This window comes from Falco naumanni, chromosome 1 (assembly GCF_017639655.2).
Source record: "Falco naumanni isolate bFalNau1 chromosome 1, bFalNau1.pat, whole genome shotgun sequence".
In the NCBI taxonomy this organism is placed as follows: domain Eukaryota; kingdom Metazoa; phylum Chordata; class Aves; order Falconiformes; family Falconidae; genus Falco; species Falco naumanni.
In genome coordinates, this window is record NC_054054.1 from 32,010,637 (window position 1) to 32,030,568 (window position 19,932).

Here is a 19,932-nt window from a genome sequence, read left to right on the forward strand (position 1 = left end):
GAAAGTTCAGAGGGGGGTTATTGTCACACCACAACAGAGAATGACGAACCATCATTCTCAGCGAGCGGAGCCCAGCATTGTTTTCAGGAAGCACAGGTGGCAAAGCACAAGTGTGACCATCTGTCCTGAGGAGCTATGACTGCAGTTACCCAGCAAGCTGTGAGAATCAACCAGCCACAGCAGAGAAGAGACTGTAAAGGAGGAGAAGGAACAGCATCCCCACCGAGGCTGATTCATCTCATGTGATAAACCTGAGAAGCAATTGTGACTACTTTTAAATACATCATGTCTGTAGCAGGCAAGGCAAGAAATCATAGGCAATAGATCTAGACCTCCTGGTACATCAGGTGATGTGTTGTACATGAGAGTTCGTAAAGCACATGCACTACTCTGAAGATCATCATGAAAGGTTTGCTTAGCCTCCTCCCAGAAGTATATTTTGGGCTGAGTTATGTGTCTTAAGGGTATGGTCAAATGTTTCTGAAATCACTAGAGTCTAAGACTCTATAATTAAAAAAATAATGGACAATAGTGCCTTGAAACAAATGCTTGCACAGCCTCACAACCACAGTGTAAGCTGGGATCCAGCATTTCTAGCCGACATCCCTAGAGAGGTCACCAAAACGGCCAAGAGATTTGTCAGCTGCATGTAATCGCTAGCACCTCAGTTACCCAGGGACTGGGCTAGAAGAAACACTGTCAGTGTCCAGAAGGGTCTACAAGTCCACTGAAGACAGGCCCCCGAGGGCTACCTTCCCAAGTTCTCCAAGCACCCAAGAATCCCTCTGGGTGATTCCCCACAGGCACACAATTGCCTGGCACACTTGCGCTAGACGGTGGGGGAAGCAAACTGCCAGCAAAGGTGTCACCCAGGACCGTGCACAGAGATGTGAACTGCGGGCAGCGCGCAGAGCTGCTTGCAGGGTAAGCTGGATTCCTCAAGGGCAGGTGCTCTGGGAATCCTGTAGCCAAGCATGCCTGGCTTCCTCAGTAATTCCTCAGCTGTGTGGGACCAGTAGCACAACGTAAGAGTCTTTCCATTCTCCAGCCTATAAAATACTGAGTGATGGAAGAGGGGCCAGAATTTACACCTGAGAAAACAGGTGCCAACTGTGCCTGAGCTTCTGAATTCATGCACCACGCCCTGTTGATGAAGACGCACTCAGAGAAATGTACCCCAAGAGCTCAGGCTTCCCCCTGATGTGAGGATGCATGGCTCTTGGCTCCCCGGGCAGCCATCCCCTAGAGCAAAAGCTTCAGCCACTTTGCACCGGGGGGGGGGGGGACCCACCGAGAGCAGCTAGTCAGGGGGAAGCTGCTGGAAAAGGAGCGGTAACGTGTAGCTGTGAAAGAGCCAAACCTGCTGAAGACCAATGCTGAAAGGATGCCAGCCCAGTTTTACTAGCCACGGAGTAGTATCACTCTCAAAAGCAGACTCTGCAGACAAGTCAGACATCATGAATTCTCTAGTCCCTCACGGCAGACACCTTTGACAGGCCAAGTTCTGGCTTGTTCGGCTGGGAAACCCCACTCTGTTCCCTAGATCAGATCAGATTTAGACACTGACTTACATCACGGGCCCAAAGCTTATTGTGTCAATCTGATCTGACCAATTATCCAGGAACTGGCAAAAACAAATGTTTGGTGAGAGTTTTGAATATAAACCAGACTTCAACTGCAAGCGACGGACACAACTGCAGATAAACCATTCAGCCTTTCTTTTACTTTTGCCATCAATGTACATGAGACAATCTTCCTCATCCCATGACTCCCCAATCTCTGCCCAATTATCAGTGTCCAGAAACAATATTCAATTGTTATTTGCATGGCACTCGGCAGATTTTATCTTTTTTTTTTTTAAAACAAGGTGAATCAAACATCCTTGTGAGTAATTCTATAATTAATTATGTTATATACAATACCTTCGTGGGGGAAAACCTAGCACTGATCTCTGAAAGAATTTATTTTCTTGGTTACATAACAGAACCGAATGCAATTTTTCTTCCTGTTTATGTTTTTCCTGGGAACAAAGTCTGCATTATTCAGCTGTGATCACTTCAGGCTATTGGTTGGTTGCTTGGGATTTTTTTAATAGTAATGCACAAGAAGAACACAAAGAGATGGTTCCTTAGAGACTGAACTATGTATTTTATATCAAAAGGCAATTTGCTTTCACTGGAAAATAAACAGCACAGAAAATACTAAACCAGAAGTTTAATTCTACATTCAGACACTTAGGAGTGGGCAACTATACAGTTGATTAGTCTCTGTTTTGGGGGTTCTGGGGTGCAGGGCTAACCGTATCTTTAGTCACAAATATTCTAAAATTCAAAACAAAAGAAACAGGCAAAGCAATGAGTATATCACTTCTTGCCACCATCACAAGCATTAAGAATATTATTAAACATGCCACTCACCAGGAAATAAACATCAGAAGGAGCTGGAAATCACGGCGTTGCCACCACTCAGCTTTGACACCGTCACTTTCCACCTCCTTGCAGAAGTCCGGCAGCACTTTTCCAAGCACCACCTGCGTCAGGGCACACTGTAACGTCCCACGGGATCAGCCAGCTCACTCTGACATAAAACTAGGCTCAGGTGCTGGAATCAGCCCAGGGGCCGAGTCCCAGCTGGCACATCTAAAATGACTTCCAGCCCAAGGGAAATAAGAGAGGAGTGTTTGGAAAGAGCTTACACAGAGGGCTTCCAAATGGTAGTAGCCCTTCCTTAGAGAAACAGGAATATTGCCTAGGCAGATGAATAGATGGTTTGGACTGTTTGAAGGATGGTTCTCTTCTCATTCTGGACTGGGCTGAGCAGCTCCCATTCTTTTGCTGGTGGGTAAAAGGAGTTTGCACAGAGGTGACTGTGGCTCTTGCTTTGCTGGGTGGAGGGAGGCGTAATTATCACTCATGCCCCACTGCGTGGCTGCCTTCCAGCTGCCAAAGCCCTCCTGCCAGTTAGACTTCAAAAGGCAGCATGGCTGGCCAGTTCGTCCAGAAATAGCTCCTCACCTCTCCTGGCAGAGCAAACACCTCTTCAAAAGTCCATTCCATCCATACTCTCTCTAGGCAGTAACTGCTGGTTACCACTCTCTCATCTGCAGTGAGAAAAGCAAATTCAGCTCTCTAGCTTTTCTTTGCACTGTGAACACGTAATAAAAGTGTTCTTTGGACAGGCCCCTACTCAGGCAAAGGCTGAGGCTTCACCATGACACTCCACCTCCCTAAAAATACTGCAGGGCTAGAGCCTCCTGGTAAGACAGATAAATCCAGTCAATGGCATGAAGATCCTGGTGCTGGTACCTTCAAGAGAGCACAGCAGCTTATTCCAGCGTTGATTGTGCCATCTAACACAAGCAAAGGGACAAAGGTGAGGATGTTTTGCTCCAGGGCAGGGGTGTTAAGTCTGGAGATGATCAGCACCATAGTCCCTGGTACAATCTAATGAGCTTTGCACCAAAATGCACGATGACACTCCCACATAGAGTTCAGAGAAGTAGGTACTGATTCTGGAAAGCTCCCAGAGGTGATGTTTTGTACTGACTTATCCAAGCTTGAGGGACTAGCTGCAGAACAGCCGTAATCCTGAGATAAAAATCCTTAGCAGCTTGATCTGACTATGGAGTTAGCCCTTCTTTGAGGAGAGGATTGGACAAGGCAACCTTCAATAGTAATTTCCAGAATAGTCTGTGGTTTTGTGATAGCACTGCTGAGACAGCACATCTGTGAAGAAACACTGAAAAGACCACTTCTGCCTCAGACCTGGGATTGCAGGTTCAACTAGAGTTACCATCATCCTAGCAAAGATTCTTGATGGCCCTTGCAATCGATGAAATGCAAACACAGCAGAAACACACTGGACAGATCCATAACATTCAGAGCAGGCTTGTGGCATTACGCTTTCACTTTGGGGCAAGGGTGCTCCTGTGCAACTGTACTGGGTCTGGCTGAGTTGGAGTTAATTTTCCCCACGGCAGCCCTCAGTGCTGTGCTTGTATGGGTAGCTGGGAAGGTGGTGATCACACACCAGTGCTTTGGCTGCTGCTGAGCAGCGCTGGCACAGCACCGAGGCTGCCTCTACATTTCCCCCCCAACGGCAGGCTGGGGGTGGGCAAGATCTTGGGAGGGGACACAGCCAGGACAGCTGACCCAAAGTGACCAAAGGGATATTCCATACCACATGATGTCTGCTCAGCAATAAAAGCTAAGAGAAAGGAGGAGGAAGGGGGTGGGGGGGTGCAGGCATTTGTTATTTACATTTGTCTTCCAGAGCAACCACTATGCATACTGAAGCCCTGCTTCCCGGGAAGTGGCCAGACATCGCCCGCTGATGGGAAGCAGAGAATAACATCTTTTGTTTATCTTTGCTTCTGCATGCACGGCCTTTGCTATTGCTTTATTAAACTACTTTTATCTTGGCCCACCAGGTTTTTTTCATCTTATTTTCTCTCCTGGTCCATCCTGCTGAGGAAGGGAGTGATAGAGTGGATTGGTGGGCACCTGGCATCCAGCCAACATCAACCAACCACAGCAAGGAGTGTCTCGGGTCCTTTCCTATGCATAATTCCTCTTCAAAAACTCCCTATCACTTCCTACAACAGTGAACATATGGAGCAACATTGTGCTAAATACAGTAAACCCCCAGATGCCTAGCCTCTGCAAATATAAGTAGATGTGGCCCTTCCTTCTTTACTCTATATGAAGTATCGCTGTGGTGTTTTCCATTATGATACAATATGGTAAATCCATCAGAATTATGAGGAAGACTTTCAACATAACAGCTGGCATTCAACTCAGAAATACTCACGTGAATCTGACCATAAAAAATACACACTTAGAATACGCATATAGTTTTAAGGGCTCTCCCCTGCCATGTTTCTGAGAGAGAACTTTAATGGTTACATGATAGTCAACATACTAACTAACACAAGAGAACAGAGTGTACAACTTCGGTTCCTATCCAAGTAATATTGGTGGAGCAGACATAAATATTACCATACTGCTTGTATGCAGTAAAGGTAACATTTTGTAAGCTAATTCATACACAAAGAAAGCTATTCACCCAGAACATGGTCTTGAAAACGTCAGAAGATATTTTCAGATAGTTGAAAATCCTGCTCGGGATCTATTTCAGCACAGATAGACCATGAGCGATGAAGGTCCCTACACCATAAGTAAGAACTACAATATTTCCTCTGATCTATCTCAAAACTGGCAAAGGAGACAAAATTGCTGAATGCTGAAAGAATTAAGTGGCAAGGAGCCTTATACCTGCCATGGATATTTGCCCAAAGAGCCAGGTTCCTAAGCAAGATAATCCTAAATGCTTCTTCAAAATGAAACTGTGTTTGTGATCAAGCATTTCTGTATTACCAGCAGAACATCTAAGACAGACACTTTTAGTATTGGAGCTGCCTGCCTGCAAACGTAGACAGGAGAAAGAATCAAGAAGATGAGAAATCTTCCATAGACTTAGGGCTAGAATTAGAACGTGGTCTTGAAGATTCATGACAGCCTCAGCTGAGAGTAGCATGCCATCCTGGTTTTGGCTGGGAAAGAGTTAATTTTCTTCCTAGCAGCTGGTGCAGCGCTGTGTTTTGGATTTGGCGTGAGAATAATGTTGATGGCAAACTGATGGGTTTGGGTGTTGCTGGGTAATGTTCACACTAAGTCAAAGACTTTTCAGTTCCTCAGGCCCTGCCAGTGAGAGGGCTGGAGGTGCACAAGGAACTGGGAGGGAGCACAGCCAGGACAGGTGACCCGAACTGGCCAAAGGGATATTCCGTACCAGAGGACATCATGCTCAGTATATAAACTGGGGGAATCTCTGCTCAGGGACTGGCTGAGTATCAGTCAGCAGGTGGTGAGGAGTTGTGTTGTGCATCACTTGGGCTTTTTTCTTTGAGCTTTATTTCTCTTTTTGTTATCTCCCTTTTCACTAAAATTATTATAATACTAGTAGTAGCATTATATTTTACTTTATTTCAATTATTAAACTGCTCTTATCTCAACCCATGGATTTTACCTTTTCCTGATTTTCCTCCCCATCCCACCGGGGGGCAGGGAGGAACTGAGAGAGTGAGCAGCTGTGTGGTACTTAATTGCCAGATGGGATTAAACCACAACACATACAAATTTACTTTATCTTGGAAGACAGAAAATAACAGAAACAAAGTATCTTTTGCTCTTCTGAGACTTAGAGTTAACCAGAACTTTAGCTAGACCACACCATCATGGGAAGATTCCTGGAAAAGGGTGGGGTGAAGTGACTGACTGTAAACAAGGCATGAAATTAGGTAAATAAAGACATTTTTAGAATTTCTAGGATCCATACATATCATATTCCAGCCAGTTCCAAAAGGATGTGACATTTCACAAATAAATCACAAAGTGCCATCAGTATCATTCCACTAAAATCATTGGCCCAGCTGAAATATTTTACCTTTATCTTTATCTCTTCTGTGATTCCAAAGGATTGAAGCAAAGGGAAACTTCTTACCTTCTTCAAAGCAGTCATTATCTGGATGTCAAACCTACCTTGTTAGGAGCCTTTCTAAGTGATAGGCACCCAATGACCTGTGGAGACCAGAACCAGGTGTAAATTTTTTTGCACCCTCTGAATAATCTTGCTAATGAACACAGATGTGACAATTCACTTAATGACATTTTGTCAATAAGGCTTGCTAACTGCACCTCCTCTTCTCTCAGTTTGATGAGCGATGGTTTTTCTGACCAAATAAAACCAACCTTGTGTTCTTGTACTACGCTTACAGTAATTTTTTATTAGCCAGGCCTGTTCTTATGAGTCAATAATCAATGTCATAGAGACAAGGCAAATACAAATTTCTGAGCTTTTGAAAGGAACCAATAGCAGTAAACACCTCTCCTTTCTGCCTGGGCTAGAGAGGCAGGTCACTCTCATGATGTTTAGGCACTTCTGAAAGACCTAGTCTTTCAATTGTTTTTAATATGCATTATGATACATCCAGACAAAAGGAGTATGAGGATGTCCAGGTACTTCTGGGATTCTTTTTTTTTTTAAACATCTGCCTAGCTGTTTTTCCTTCCAGAAGAGCACAAAAGAATCATGGCAAGCTCTGAAGTAATGAAAAGTGGGGACACAAATAAAAATGCCCAAAGTAGAGCATGCCAGAGTATTAATCTTGCTACCTAATCATGTAACCAGTTTGTCAACATGACAAAAATTCAGGGGATATATTCTATCTGGACTTTAGCAAAGCATTTGGAATGATGTCACGTGGGAAACAATTAGTAGCTGCAGGAATTGTAAGCCAAGTATAGAAGTAACTAAAGCGGAAATGACAAATGGGAAGTCATTGGCCTGGAGGGATTTTACTGGTGGCATTCATCAAAGAACTATCTCAAAACAGGTTTAATATGCTCGTTTGGCACAAAAATAGCACTATACTAATGAAATGTTCTGATTAAACATCGTGGGACACAATGTCAGTGCAAAAGAATAGCTGGAATGGTAGCTATGGGACAAAATTTAACTGCTACCTGCAGTAAGGAATAACAGCAAGAGTTCTTGCTGTGAACTGAAAGCTTGTCAGCTGAAAACAGCTAGGAGGAATTCTGAGACATATTAGTAGCATTGCCAGACTTCATGTATGGGAATGCTTCTGTTAGATCCTCACAGCTCCTTACGGGCTCCTTCATCTAGTGGTGCTGTCGGCATCGTTGCTTTGATCTAGAGGCAGAGGGAGGTAGGCAGGGAGCAGGCAGCAGAGGCCACAAAACCACATAACCCATATTAAAAACAGAGAAAATGAAGGGAGAAGTCCCATGAGTTCTTAATGTGGGACATGGAATTTTGGACCAAACTATGAGAAATTCCTTGTTACAACGGACATCCAACAAGCCCATGTGAGCCATTCACAGGATGACTGGAAGAAGGACCAGGGGAATGGAGCTTATTTCAGAGGAAGCTACAAGCAGAGAGTGAAGATTCTGTTACTAAGATTACCTGCTTTCCAGGCTTCAGAGGACTCCTAATGGTGCTGTTCAGCCAGTAATGGAACAAGTTAGAGTTCTTGTATGAACCTTCCTTGTCTCTGTAGATGGGAGGAGATAGGGATCTAGAGCTGGCCTGCTACAATCACTGGCACCCCAAAAGCCACAGATAATAGACCAGGAGGCAAATGCTTCTGGTTAATATCCACAGTGGTTTCTCTTCATCCAGGGTGGAAGAACAAACACATTCCTAAACTGTGCCTGAGCCATCCAGTGCTGGGAGTAAACGGGTGGCTGAGGAGAAGGACTCCTCCTACAGGAATTTCTGGTGAAGCAATGGGAGTACCTTCCTCCTCTACCCTGATTGGTATTGCTGATATTCACTGTACTGAATTACAGGAAGAAGTTGACAGCTAAGGGCGCACCTTTCCCTGTGACCTGGGGCCTGAAAGATCCTTGTCCCTCCCAACCCCAGTTATTCTATGGTTCCTGACCTCTCGAGCTAGGCTAGAGTGAAGGATAGTTGAATCATTTCTCCTTAGATGTTCTCTTCTCCTGAAAACTCTCTGTCTTGCTCTGTCTTGACTAGGAACTTTTTTAGAAATTTTTATCTCTGATCTGCCGGGGGGGGGGGGGGGGGGGAACAGAAAAGAGGGAAAGAGTTTTGCTCTGTGAGACACCGAGCCTATGAAGGCTGTATTCCATTGGATTTATGCCCTATGTCCCTCCTGCTCCCGCCCGTTCAACTGGCCAGTATGCCCTGTCTCCTTTTCATATCCACCAGCCTCCCTCCAATGTGTTCCTCCAGGGCTACAGGAGGAACGCTCTCTGCCCTGAAGTTATCTCCAGTTCTTCCTCACCTCCTTTAACTGCCACCCAGCTTCTCCTGCTCAGTACTTGCAGCTCCCTTTGAAGGCTTCTAGCCACTTTTCTGGCATGCAAAGGTCAGAAGGGAGGACCCACTGTTACAGAAGACGAGGGCAATGGCATGTCACAGTATTGAAAATCACTGAGGCACCTGGACCAGTAACAAAAGCTGAACAATTTTCTGCTTTTTTGTGCAACTGCAGTAACATTTATATTGGGGTGCATTTCAAGTTACATGTAGAAGTTTACGCTCAGATTTGGAGATCTAAAAAACCATGAATATTGTGCAAAGCAGCTGAGTTTTCTGTTTGATTCCCAAAATATAGAATTTCCATACTCAGAGCACAATATTTCAGCAGCATAAAGCCCTGGGAAATCTCAGAAGTTGTTTGCTTTTGGAAAACAGTCTTCAAAATGTTTTAAGTTCTTGGAACCAAAATATGTGATTCCCCACAAATCCAGACCTATTCTTCCCAACCATGAAAAAACTTCTCAAACAAGAACCAAAAATGTTTTCTAGAGCATCAAAAAAACCCCCCACCTCTGTATTTACCTTCATCATGCCTTGCAAGGAAGGGGAGTACTATTAGTGCTATTTTACAGATGGAACTGAAGCTCAAAGGCTAAATTACTTACCTGCTGCCAGACAAAAGTGTGGTGGAACAGGGAACTGACTACAACAGTTCTAATTTCCAAGGCAGTGTCTTAAACACTACACCATTTTTGTTGCAAGGCCCACACAGTTTGCACTATGCCCAAACACACCTTGGATCATAGGCTAATACACGGCAATGAGCTTTAATACGCTTTGACCTGCACTTTGTTTTTTGCTCTCTCCTGTTATATATTGTCCACATTGACAGTGTATATTCTGCAGCACTTTCTCAGAAGCTGGAAAATAATTTCCTTCCACTAGCAAACACACTATTTGGGTTGCATGGCACCACAGCTTTGCATTTACTGCTGTATCTGCATGTTAACATGAAGGTCAGTAGGAGTGTACACAGTACTGAGAAAACGAGTAGTTAATTATTGCTAGACTGCAAGAAGGGAAAATACATGGTTTACTTTGGTTTAGAAAACTGCACATCACAAGAACTGCTTCTTTTTCTGTACTGGTTTTTGCAGAAGAGCATATGTACAGTAAAATTTGTGACGATCACTGGAGGCTATTCAGTGTGCTTTGAGTATTATAGGGAAAATACAACCCTCTCATCAGTGGGAATAATACCAATAAAAGTACAACATTCAGCAAGAAAAATCCCATTCTTGCTCATGTGTATAATCTGGCTACTTGCCAATATCTTTTGCCATATTTACTTCTGAATTGTTTGTGCTTGAGGATTTCATTGCACCATAAACAGTCTATAACGCTTCAAAACTAAGCTGTGTTTAGACCAAAATGCCAGATTTGCTCTTCATGGCACAAGTTTTAATAATTTCAAAACTTATCAACATACTACAGCAGGCCTAAACAGTACAACCAGATGCTTCTGTTCAGATGTCAAAGATGTCACAGCACAAACTAGCCAGCTGCAACAAGGCTTTTACCATCCGATAGCAGGGTAACTTCAGTAAGTAGCTCCCACACCTTGTCCCAGCACAGCCACCCCCCCCCCCACAAGGTTTCAAAAGTTCATCTACTGTCCGTGCTGTTTCTTCACCCTCTGCAGGCCAGTCCACCCTGCTTCTTGCCTCTGCTGCATCTGGATTCTCTCTTCATCCAGGGCTCCTCTTCCAGGCAGCCTCTCCTCATCCAGGGCCCCTACTTCTCCCAGGGCCTCTCCTACATCCAGGGCACTCACTCTCCTCCCTCTGCTTCTTCTGGGTCTCTCTTCATCCAGAGCTCCTCTTCCATACACCTCAGAGCTATTTAACTACTTAGCAGGAACCAGCCACAGCTGCACATTATCCACGTCAGCCAACCCACCGCCCCTGAAGCCGGCCCACAGCTGTATATTATCAATGTTAATTAACACAACTTCATTCCTCCACAAAAGAACTGTTTAAAACTTTTCTCCAGTCCTCCAAAGGCTGCAGTTACATTTGCTGTTCATATTCGAATTAAAATAAATAAGCAAAATGCATTTGTATTACAGAACAGATATGATAACTGTTTTAGAAACATTCTAAGGTGGCATTTTTATCAAATGTTTTGTCCTAACCCTTCTATCAGTACAGGTAGGCCAAAACAAGCAAAGCTGTTCCTCTGCAAAAGGTAGATTAGTCTCTCCCAAGTATTAATAATTTTATAAAATTATGCATAATTATAAACACATTCAACAACTTTGTGTGATTGTATTGAAAATTAATAGCTGTTGCAGGCTACAAAAGTAGCAAAAACTCTTCCTTCCAGAGCAAGATAAGGAGAGTTCTGGGGAGCACAATTGGCAATACTCAACTTCACCTGTTACTGGGTAGCTAGGAGAAGGAGAGGCTTATGTCCAGCGTCCATGAGTAGAACACAGCATTGTCACAAAGCCCAGAAAGCCAGCTGCAGGATTAGGACTTCCCATGCGAGTCTTGGGCAAGTCTCCAGGCAACTGGCAAATGCCAGAGCAATCACAGAAAAATTCAGTGTAAATTCTGGAGAATTATTGAAATATGTTCCTTGTTGACTTAACAGTTTTATCCAGGCAGAATACCAAAGATTTGAAAAAGACATTCACTATCCTAGCACTTTAAAGACATGACCAATCAGCCCACTTTATTAGGTGGAACACAGCAAGTGAGAAGTGATAATCATTAAAACCAACGTACACCATTTTCAGGATTTAGATTCACTTCAGTAGTACTCAGATATACAGTGCTGCAAATTCTGTAAAGGCAATTACAAAACTTAGTAAGCTTTTCTGTGCTGGAATAAACTAGAGATCATGACCAACAGACATGTACAGTTCTATAAATGCTAAATAATTGAGTTCATGTCTCAAATGTTTTGCAACGTTTAAGTAATATGAAGGCAAAAGGGTCAGCACCTGCCAGCAACAGACACTGTTCTGAAACCATCTAACGTTTTTGTAGGCAAGATCCAGACTCAGCAAACTGCTCAATTTCACAATGTAAACAAGTAGCAGAGATTATCTTACCTTCTATCTCTAAACTAAGTAATTTAATATCCTCTGTCACACCATTTATCCTGAAAAAGTGTTTAATAATTGTTTCATGCTACCAAGATGTATGCTTTTTAAGCATTTGTATCACCAAGTGACACAGGCAGCATTATTGAACAATTCTCAGTTTCTCCTAAAACTCCGTTTTGCAGCTTGTCAGTTATAGATGGAGTATCTGCATTTAAGCAATGCTGTATTTCCACTGGAAAGGTGTTTTAGATGAAACAACTTTGCTGAAACTGTTGGATCCATCAATACAATGTTTTGCTGAAGAAAATAAAAACCAAGGCTCCCTCACTTCCACAGTCTCATTGAAGAAAGGTTTAAGTGTTAAAAACCTCCTTGTTCTTCAGTTTAGTTGCTTCTTTTCCTGGCAAACACTGAATTAACTTTGTGACAGTGTTTCTCTGTGCAGTGTAGCGAGACATCTGTCAGCATCTCTACAGTGAATGCATACGCTCACTCTGGCTTCAGCCACCATGTGAAATCACCTGAAAACTCAAAGGAATCAAATATGGTCACATTTTGCCAGCAAGCAAACAAAAAAAACTTGTAATGCTTACAGTGAATGGGAGACTAAAAAACAAAAAACTCAGAAGAGGAAACGTGCTTGAGTGGGAGGGGAATGACAACAAGAGGTAGAAAAGGAATAGCAAGTAACAGAATGGTGGTTTGGAAAAGAACACTGTAAACATTGAGTCTTTCATCTGTTTTAATAAAACTGTGATGTCTGAAAAAATTAACAAACTAACATCTGCTAACTTTATAAATAACAATCACGGCGCATACATTCTGTGTAACATATACAATCCTGCAATGGTCTTTAAGATGTTGTGTACCATAATGAAGTGCTAAAAATAAATGAAGAAAAGGAGATAGTACATTCAATTTAAATGTACACGTTATACCTGTACTCAATAACAATATTGGTTAGGTTATAGACTGTAATTATAGGTTACAGACTGTTTCTTTTGAAATCTGGAAACACATAGTTTATTCAGAACCTGTTATTAAAACAGACATCCAATTTGGGTAAAGATTTTCAGTAGGGTCAATCCTTTACTGGCTGTTCTAATGATCATTATCCTCACCATGAAAAAGGTGCTTTTTAAAAAAGGTTATTTAAAGTATCTGCTCTTCTACCTCAACATACAGTGTTGATCTCCCGTATCAGGTACTGGTCAAGGTTTTGCGAGCAAGGAAGGCAGGATGCAGGAGTTGCCCCATGCCAGCCAACAGACAGTTCCAGCTGGCTCCGCAAGGGACCCACTGCAAGATACCACTCAGCCCAGCAGCTGAGTGGGTGGCACCTTTGTGAAAACACCAGACAAGCAGAGGTGGCTTTTCCCACAAGAGGAGGAAAAAAGTGAGGAACAGCAGCATGAACACCGAAGTCAGAAAAAAAAGCAGGGGAGAAGGTTCTCTAGGCACCAGAGCAGATATTCCCCTGGAGCCCATAAAGAAGACCATGTTGGAGCAGACATCCACCTTACGGCCTGGGGAGGAGCCCACACTGGAGCAGCCAGGTATTTGCTGAAGAAATTGCAGCTCATCAAGAGCCCACACAGGAGCAGGGGCAAAGTGTGAGAAAGAAGGAGCAGAAGAACTGCTACAAACTACCTGTAACCCCCGCGTCCACTGCTCAGGGTGGGAAGAAATAGAGGAGTCAGGAGTGCAGCTGATCCTGGAAAAATGGAGGCAGTGGGAAGCTGTTATTTTACTTTTTGTTTCTCACTATCCGAACTATTTTAATTGGCAATTAACTACACCAGTTTTCACCCAAGTTAAGTCTGTTTTGCCTGCAACAGTAACGGGTAAGCAATCTCCCTGTTTATCCAGACCCACGAGCTTTGTCATCCTTTCTTCTCCCCCTGTCCTGTTGAGAAGCAGGAGTGAGAGTGTGGCTGAGTGGACACCTGACAGCTGGCCAAGGTCAACCCATCACATGTACTTGCAAAATAAATGAAAAAAGTATGCATTGGTTTAAAAGGAAGACATTTTAATGTACAAATTTACACCATCTCATATTTTCTGCACTGATCTCTCTCAGTATGCACTACTATCATGTTTTCATAATAAAACCACAAAAAGTAAATCTCAAACTAGGAAGGAAACTGCAGCGGTCTGCATGATTTATTCTATTCATAATTTATTCTACAAGTGTCTACAGATTAACAAAACAAAAGAATTCCTCTTCCCCTTTCTCAAGGAAATAAATATTCGACTTCTAAACTCAAGAACCATTCAGCTCTCTAGCAGTTCGTGCACTATGCCCCAGCAGCCTCTGTCAAAACTAGTATGTTTTTAGCTCTTGGGATTCCAACCAGTAGCCTTCGTTGCTCCTCACGTGCCCACACAGCATATTCAGAATTCTTCATCAGCAACACCCAAAGACACACTTCAGTGAAAGAAGAAACAGCTGAAGATGTCCCTCTTCAGTTTTGCTTTGCAATACACCCAGCCGCCAACATTACTTTCTTCCAAATGGATCAGACCACACTTTTAACCCTATAAATCAAATACGAGAACACCAGCAGTTCATAACTAGACTGTTGCAGAAAAAAAAACCACTAAAAAACAACTGGTCTGCTACTCCAGCTTTGTGTAAGAAACAATGAAAGAACCTAACCACTTCTGCACCAAACTCACAACTCTGCTTAAGCTTGCAAAAATATGTAGAAAGACAAACGCATCTTGATCTTAAGCTTCAGATAAAGGAAAAAATCTATCACACCCATAGTTAAGGTGTTCTAACATTGCTGGAATAACCATCTAGGGTTGCAGCTTGCACGTGAATTTGTCTGGATTTCACTTTCAACTAGTAGATCTTGTAACTTCTCATCAGCAGCTAAATTTACATGAGAAGGTTATACGGAGCAGAACTGGTCATCAGGTACTTTCATCTTTGATAAATGAGCCAGGCCAGTCCTCTTTAATGTTTAATAAAGAAGGCAGGTTTACCAGCCTTCTATTTCACAATTCCCTTCCTACTCCTCTTCAGCATTTCACCACTTTCCTGGAAAGTAAGTCCTGCACTGATGATTTAACTGGTATGTGCAGTAAGGACATGGCATTAATCCTGTTTGGTTTTTCCCTGCTGCTGATGTTAGGCTTTTCCAAAAATAGAAATACATTACCCTTTAACATACTCAGATACGAACTGTTTCATCAAGACAAGCACTCTCATGGCTATAAATGAGAAGTGCCAATCTTGCATAATGAATAGCCAGTTCCATTACCTATGAAACAAAAAACTAATAAGGAGAGTCTGCCATACTTGAATTTTATTCCCCTCATATGCTTTTTCTACACCTTCTGGCAATAGCAGGGATCAAAAAACTATTAGCAGTGCATTCCAAAATTTCCTTTCTGTGTAACAGATTTCTGCCTTGCCACTCCACCCATGAGGTTGGAAGGTACCAACAAAGTGCTCACAAATTGTGTTTCAGCTAAGGTGTGAAGAAGTATTTCACAAGATCAGGGTGCAACAGTGTGTATTCTTTACAGATACAGCTCAGCCCACCCATAGTTCTTGTTTGCTCTGTTAATTTCTGGTGTGGAAACTGGCATCTATTTAAGAAAGTATGAAGACAACAGACAGAATTTCTGCAACTTATTTGGCCAGTTAAGTCAATTTAAAACAAGTCTCATTGAATTCGTAACTTTCAAGTGAAGAATCACCATAACATTTTTTTTCATGGCAAGTTTGTTATATACATATTCTTCAGATGTATTCTTCACCGTATTATTTAAATCTACATAAATATTCAGGTCTCACTTCAACAAGGTCTTTAAAATAAGCAATGCAAACACAAGAATCAATTTACCTGCAGGCTGAATATCCTCTTGAACAATACCAGCTCGGTTTATTGACTGCTCTTTCCCTGGAAAACAGAAAAGAAAGGACACTACTAGAAAAAAGAAAATACCAGACACCTTGACTGTACCCAGTAAAATAATATTGAAAATTTTATCCATTCTAGATGCTACACAGTAAAATTCTGTTAAGTATCCACCTACACAGTATGAATGTAGTATTCACACTTCACTGAGAAACTAACAGCTATAGTCTCAGAGATTACAAACAGTAAGATAAAAATCTTAGAAGTAATGACTAACTGTTTAATAAAAGCTGCCAAAATACCTGCCATGATCCCATCACTTAAGGAATGACTAGTACTTTTAGGAGCCATCACTCATATGTTCAACATAAAACTCTTTAAAAGATTTACTCTTTCCAGTATCAGTGTTCCCCATTTTCAGGCCCTGAAAGATCTTCCATCTTATCACAAGTAGATTTCATGACAGCATCTACAAAACTACTGCTTGTAACTTTGTGAAATTAAGCATCAGAGGGATATTTTTACATACAAGGGGCCTGTCTTAGGCTTTGCTTTTTTGTTTGAAAGACTCAACCGTTTCCAAGAAAAGAAATGGACAAAACTTTATTATTTTCCCTAATTAAATGCCACTCATTTTTTTTTATTTCCTCTTCCAGTTAAGCACTTGACTGCTGTGGTACTTTGAAGCAGGAAGTCAAAAGCTCAGCTGGATTAACCTTTTGCCCATACCACTAAAGTTTTAAGCCTTTAAAAAATTGTAAGGTGCACATTCTCAGTGAAAACTCAGAGCTAACCTCACCTTAAACCTGAAATATTGCAGCATTCTATCCCACTGAGAATGCACAGGCACAACTTGTTACTAGGCTATCTAATGCTACTGGAAACTAGCAGGCATGGCACAATAACTGATGCTCCTTGCAAGGGGGTAGGCACTAGAGGCAGATCAAGCTTCTCCAGTTCTGTTCACTGAGCATGGCAACTGCCATTCCATCTTTTTTAGCAGACAAAATCTCAGGGAACTGCCTATTTTCAAAGGAAAACGTAGAAAACCCAGACAGAGAAAACAGAATAAAACAGGGCAAGGAATCAGACTTATTGTAGGACATGGAGGAGAAAAATATTTAAGTCTTAGGGAGAGACTAAGATTGGAAGAGATGCAGAAACCAAAATGGGAATCAAACTGAGAGCTCTGGGAACACACCTGGAGCGAACAGGTGGAACTGCCAGCTGGTCAGGCAAAGAAACCAGTGCAGAGAAACAGATGAGTAATATGGAGATAGGACAAGGAACAGTCAATAGATAGGGAGACTGGTGTGGGGGCTGGAAACAATTTGGACAACACTTAAGCCAAAAAACAAAGACATTGAGGAAGAGCCAGTCTTGATGAGAGAACAGCCATATCACAGGAGAGGGAAGGAGCAAAGTCTCACAATTAAGCAAAATCATCAAATCTACTGTGAAAAAGCAGCTGTCAACCCACTGTTTTAATTAATCCAGGTAGAAGAAGTCTGTGCTGAAGACTTCAAAGTTTAAACACTGCCACTAAACTATGTATTCATATGAAGAAACAGTCTTTTTTAACACTAGTTACAGACAGGAAAGTATTAGAAATATTAAGGCCACAAACTGAGGTACTAAAAACCTATCAAATTATAGCATTTCTGTATGAAATTAAGTCAAACCCCTGTATGCAATTTTAAGGTTCTATAACTATATGACTACACACAGTTTTTCCAAGTATCTTCCATTTTATTTGTTAGACTGCTAGGAACTCCTGCAAGAAAAGTCTTCTTCCTGAACATAAATTCTTTCCTGCCTCATTTGTGTAGAATTTGGGAGATACACAAGGAAAACAAGATTGGAGAAAAAGATGACAGCATTTCATGTTTACACAGGTGCAATATCACTCTAGAGAACTAAAATCCATTCTTGCCTTTTGCAGGATTACTATGTGGTGCTAACCAAAACGTCCAACTTCAGACCCAGTGTCCCAAAATGCAGAAATACTCAGTATTCACCCACAGCTCAAGCCAATGGCAGGGGGTGGTGGGGAGGTTCTGTAGAAGTTGTCATACAGCCTACTAGACTATACACTGAAAAAATCAAATTCTTTGTACCCCAAAAGGTTAAAATACTTCCACTCAAGTACAACTGCGAAATTCCACATTCTTGTCTAAAGTATCATGACAACAAACACTTGTGCTTCTCTCATACTGCAGCAATGACCATCGGGAAAAAGCTCATTTTTTAGGAGATTAGTGCAGGTGAGATCAAAAGTTTGAGCAGCATGCAAGAAGTTTAGAATCAGTTACAAAATACCAAGTTTAAGCACTTGCTAACTGCGCATCACTCATTTTATGTGTTAAATGGAGATTAAAAAAATCCCTAATCTGCTAGGGATCATTTGCTCATGTAATTAGCAAGTACAAAAGAGGATGCTGTCCACTAGTTCTGTCCTTTCCTTAATGTTGAGTCACACGTGTGATATTCTATTTTAGGCAAGTATACCATAAGCAAAAATAAGTCGTAGAATAAGGTTTTTAAATGGAAACACAGAACAGAAAATCTATCTTTCTGGGCAGTTTCCACCTTCACAAACATAGCTTCCTTAAATAAAAATTTTCTTGCAAGTTAGATTTTACTTCAGCTTTGATGTAAGGCTAAAGTCCCTCCAAGAAGACCAGTAAGTTTGTTACCCTTTTCCTTTTTTTTTTTTCTTTTTTTTTTCCCTTCCTCAAAATCTCTTCAGCTGTCTCAGAAGATTAACTGCATGCATCTTCAGGTTATTGCCTACAGCTCACTTAGTTTGATAAAAGTTCCAGTGAGGGGATGTGGCTGGTTACACCAGAACTTTTCCCTGCTTCCTTCCACGGTAGGTAACAGAAGTTTGGGGGTGATGGCCTACCCCCCTACCACCCCCGTGGCACGGGGAGTGCCTCCGGCTGCAGGGCCAGGCCCAGGCTCAGGCAGCTTTTCTCTGCTGCTGGCAGGAAAGCAGTGTGTTTCTGAGACAATTCTGCAGACTAAGACCAGCTCTAGCAAATCATCATCGTCAGTAAAGAATCTGTTATCACATTTTAAGTTAAACTTCTCAGCTGCAGCTGGAAAACGTAACTGGAACAATTTATAGAATCATGGAAGGGTTTAGGTTGGAAGGGACCTTTAAAGGTCAACTAGTCCAACCCCCCTGCAATAAGCAGGGACATCTTCAACTAGATCTGGTTGCTCAGAGCCCCGTCCAGCCTGGCCCTGAATGTTCCCAGGGATGGGGCATCTACCCCCTCTCTGGGCAACCTGTCCCAGCATCTCACCGCCCTTAACTACAAAAAATTTCTTCCTTATATCTAGTCTGAATCTGCCCCCTTTCGGTTTAAAACCATTACCCCTTGTCCTATCGCAACTGGCCCTGCTAAAAAACCTGCCTGCATCTTTCTTGTAAGCCCCCTTTAGGTACTGAAGGCTGCAGTAAGGTGTCCCCGGAGTCATCTCTTCCCCAGGCTGAACAGCCCCAGCTCTCCCCGCCTGTCCTCACAACAGACGTGTAACAGCCCCTGACCACAACTTCTGTGACTACATCTCAAACCTCTTAATCACTTCAGAGAACAGCTAAAGGCTGCTCTCCCCACACGCTGGCCAATAACTGGAAACAAGAGCACTACGATTTTTTTTTTATTTTTTTTTTACATATCTTTTAAGAGAGCAGAAAGCCTCTCCCCCCCGGCAGCCTCTGGCCCAGCAGCAGCCCGCAGCACACCCGAGCCCGGGCAGGCCCGCGCTCCCGCACCGCCCCCCCGCACCGCTCACAGCGGCACAGACGGGCCCGCGCGCCGCGCCTCGACTGCCCCCGCGCCCCGCTGCCCGCGCGCCGGGACTCACTGTACTGCTCCGGCAGCAGCAGCGGCCGGAAGTAGATGGGGTAAAAGGCCGCCCCCACCACGGCCACGAAGGCACCGAAGATGCCGAGCGTGCGGGACAACCCCGCCATCGCCGCCGCCGGCCGCGACCCGGAAGCTACGCGGCGCCCGGAAGCGGCGCGCCGGGAACACCCGCGCGCCTCCGGCCGGCCCGGCAGCAGCGGCGGGCAGCGCCCCCGCGCGGGCCGGCGGGGCACAGCCCGGTGCCGGCGCCCCGCCG

The 19,932-nt window shown here is 43.2% G+C and overlaps 2 protein-coding genes across 5 annotated transcripts in view; both read right to left on the minus strand.

Annotated features, from left to right (window-relative positions):
* Positions 1–6,527, minus strand: part of RBPJ (recombination signal binding protein for immunoglobulin kappa J region) — a 153,763-nt gene extending 147,236 nt beyond the window's left edge. For 2 of the 4 annotated variants that reach the window (XM_040587955.1, XM_040587947.1), the window contains exon 1: positions 2,418–2,545. In XM_040587955.1, the coding sequence (XP_040443889.1) occupies positions 2,418–2,431 (14 nt within the window). In that variant the 5' untranslated portion in view covers positions 2,432–2,545. Of the gene's footprint in view, positions 1–2,417; positions 2,546–6,444 lie in introns of those variants that run through there. The other 2 variants (XM_040587983.1, XM_040587975.1) reach the window with 2 other exon arrangements.
* Positions 6,528–13,938: 7,411 nt separating this feature from the next.
* SMIM20 (small integral membrane protein 20) lies at positions 13,939–19,841 on the minus strand. The gene is made up of 3 exons (XM_040588093.1): positions 19,675–19,841; positions 15,784–15,840; positions 13,939–14,464 (listed from the first exon to the last, which is right to left on the minus strand). Exons 1-3 carry the CDS (start codon positions 19,781–19,783, stop codon positions 14,427–14,429), a joined length of 204 nt encoding a protein of 67 aa, XP_040444027.1. The 5' UTR covers positions 19,784–19,841; the 3' UTR covers positions 13,939–14,426.
* Between the last annotated feature and the right edge of the window lie 91 nt (positions 19,842–19,932).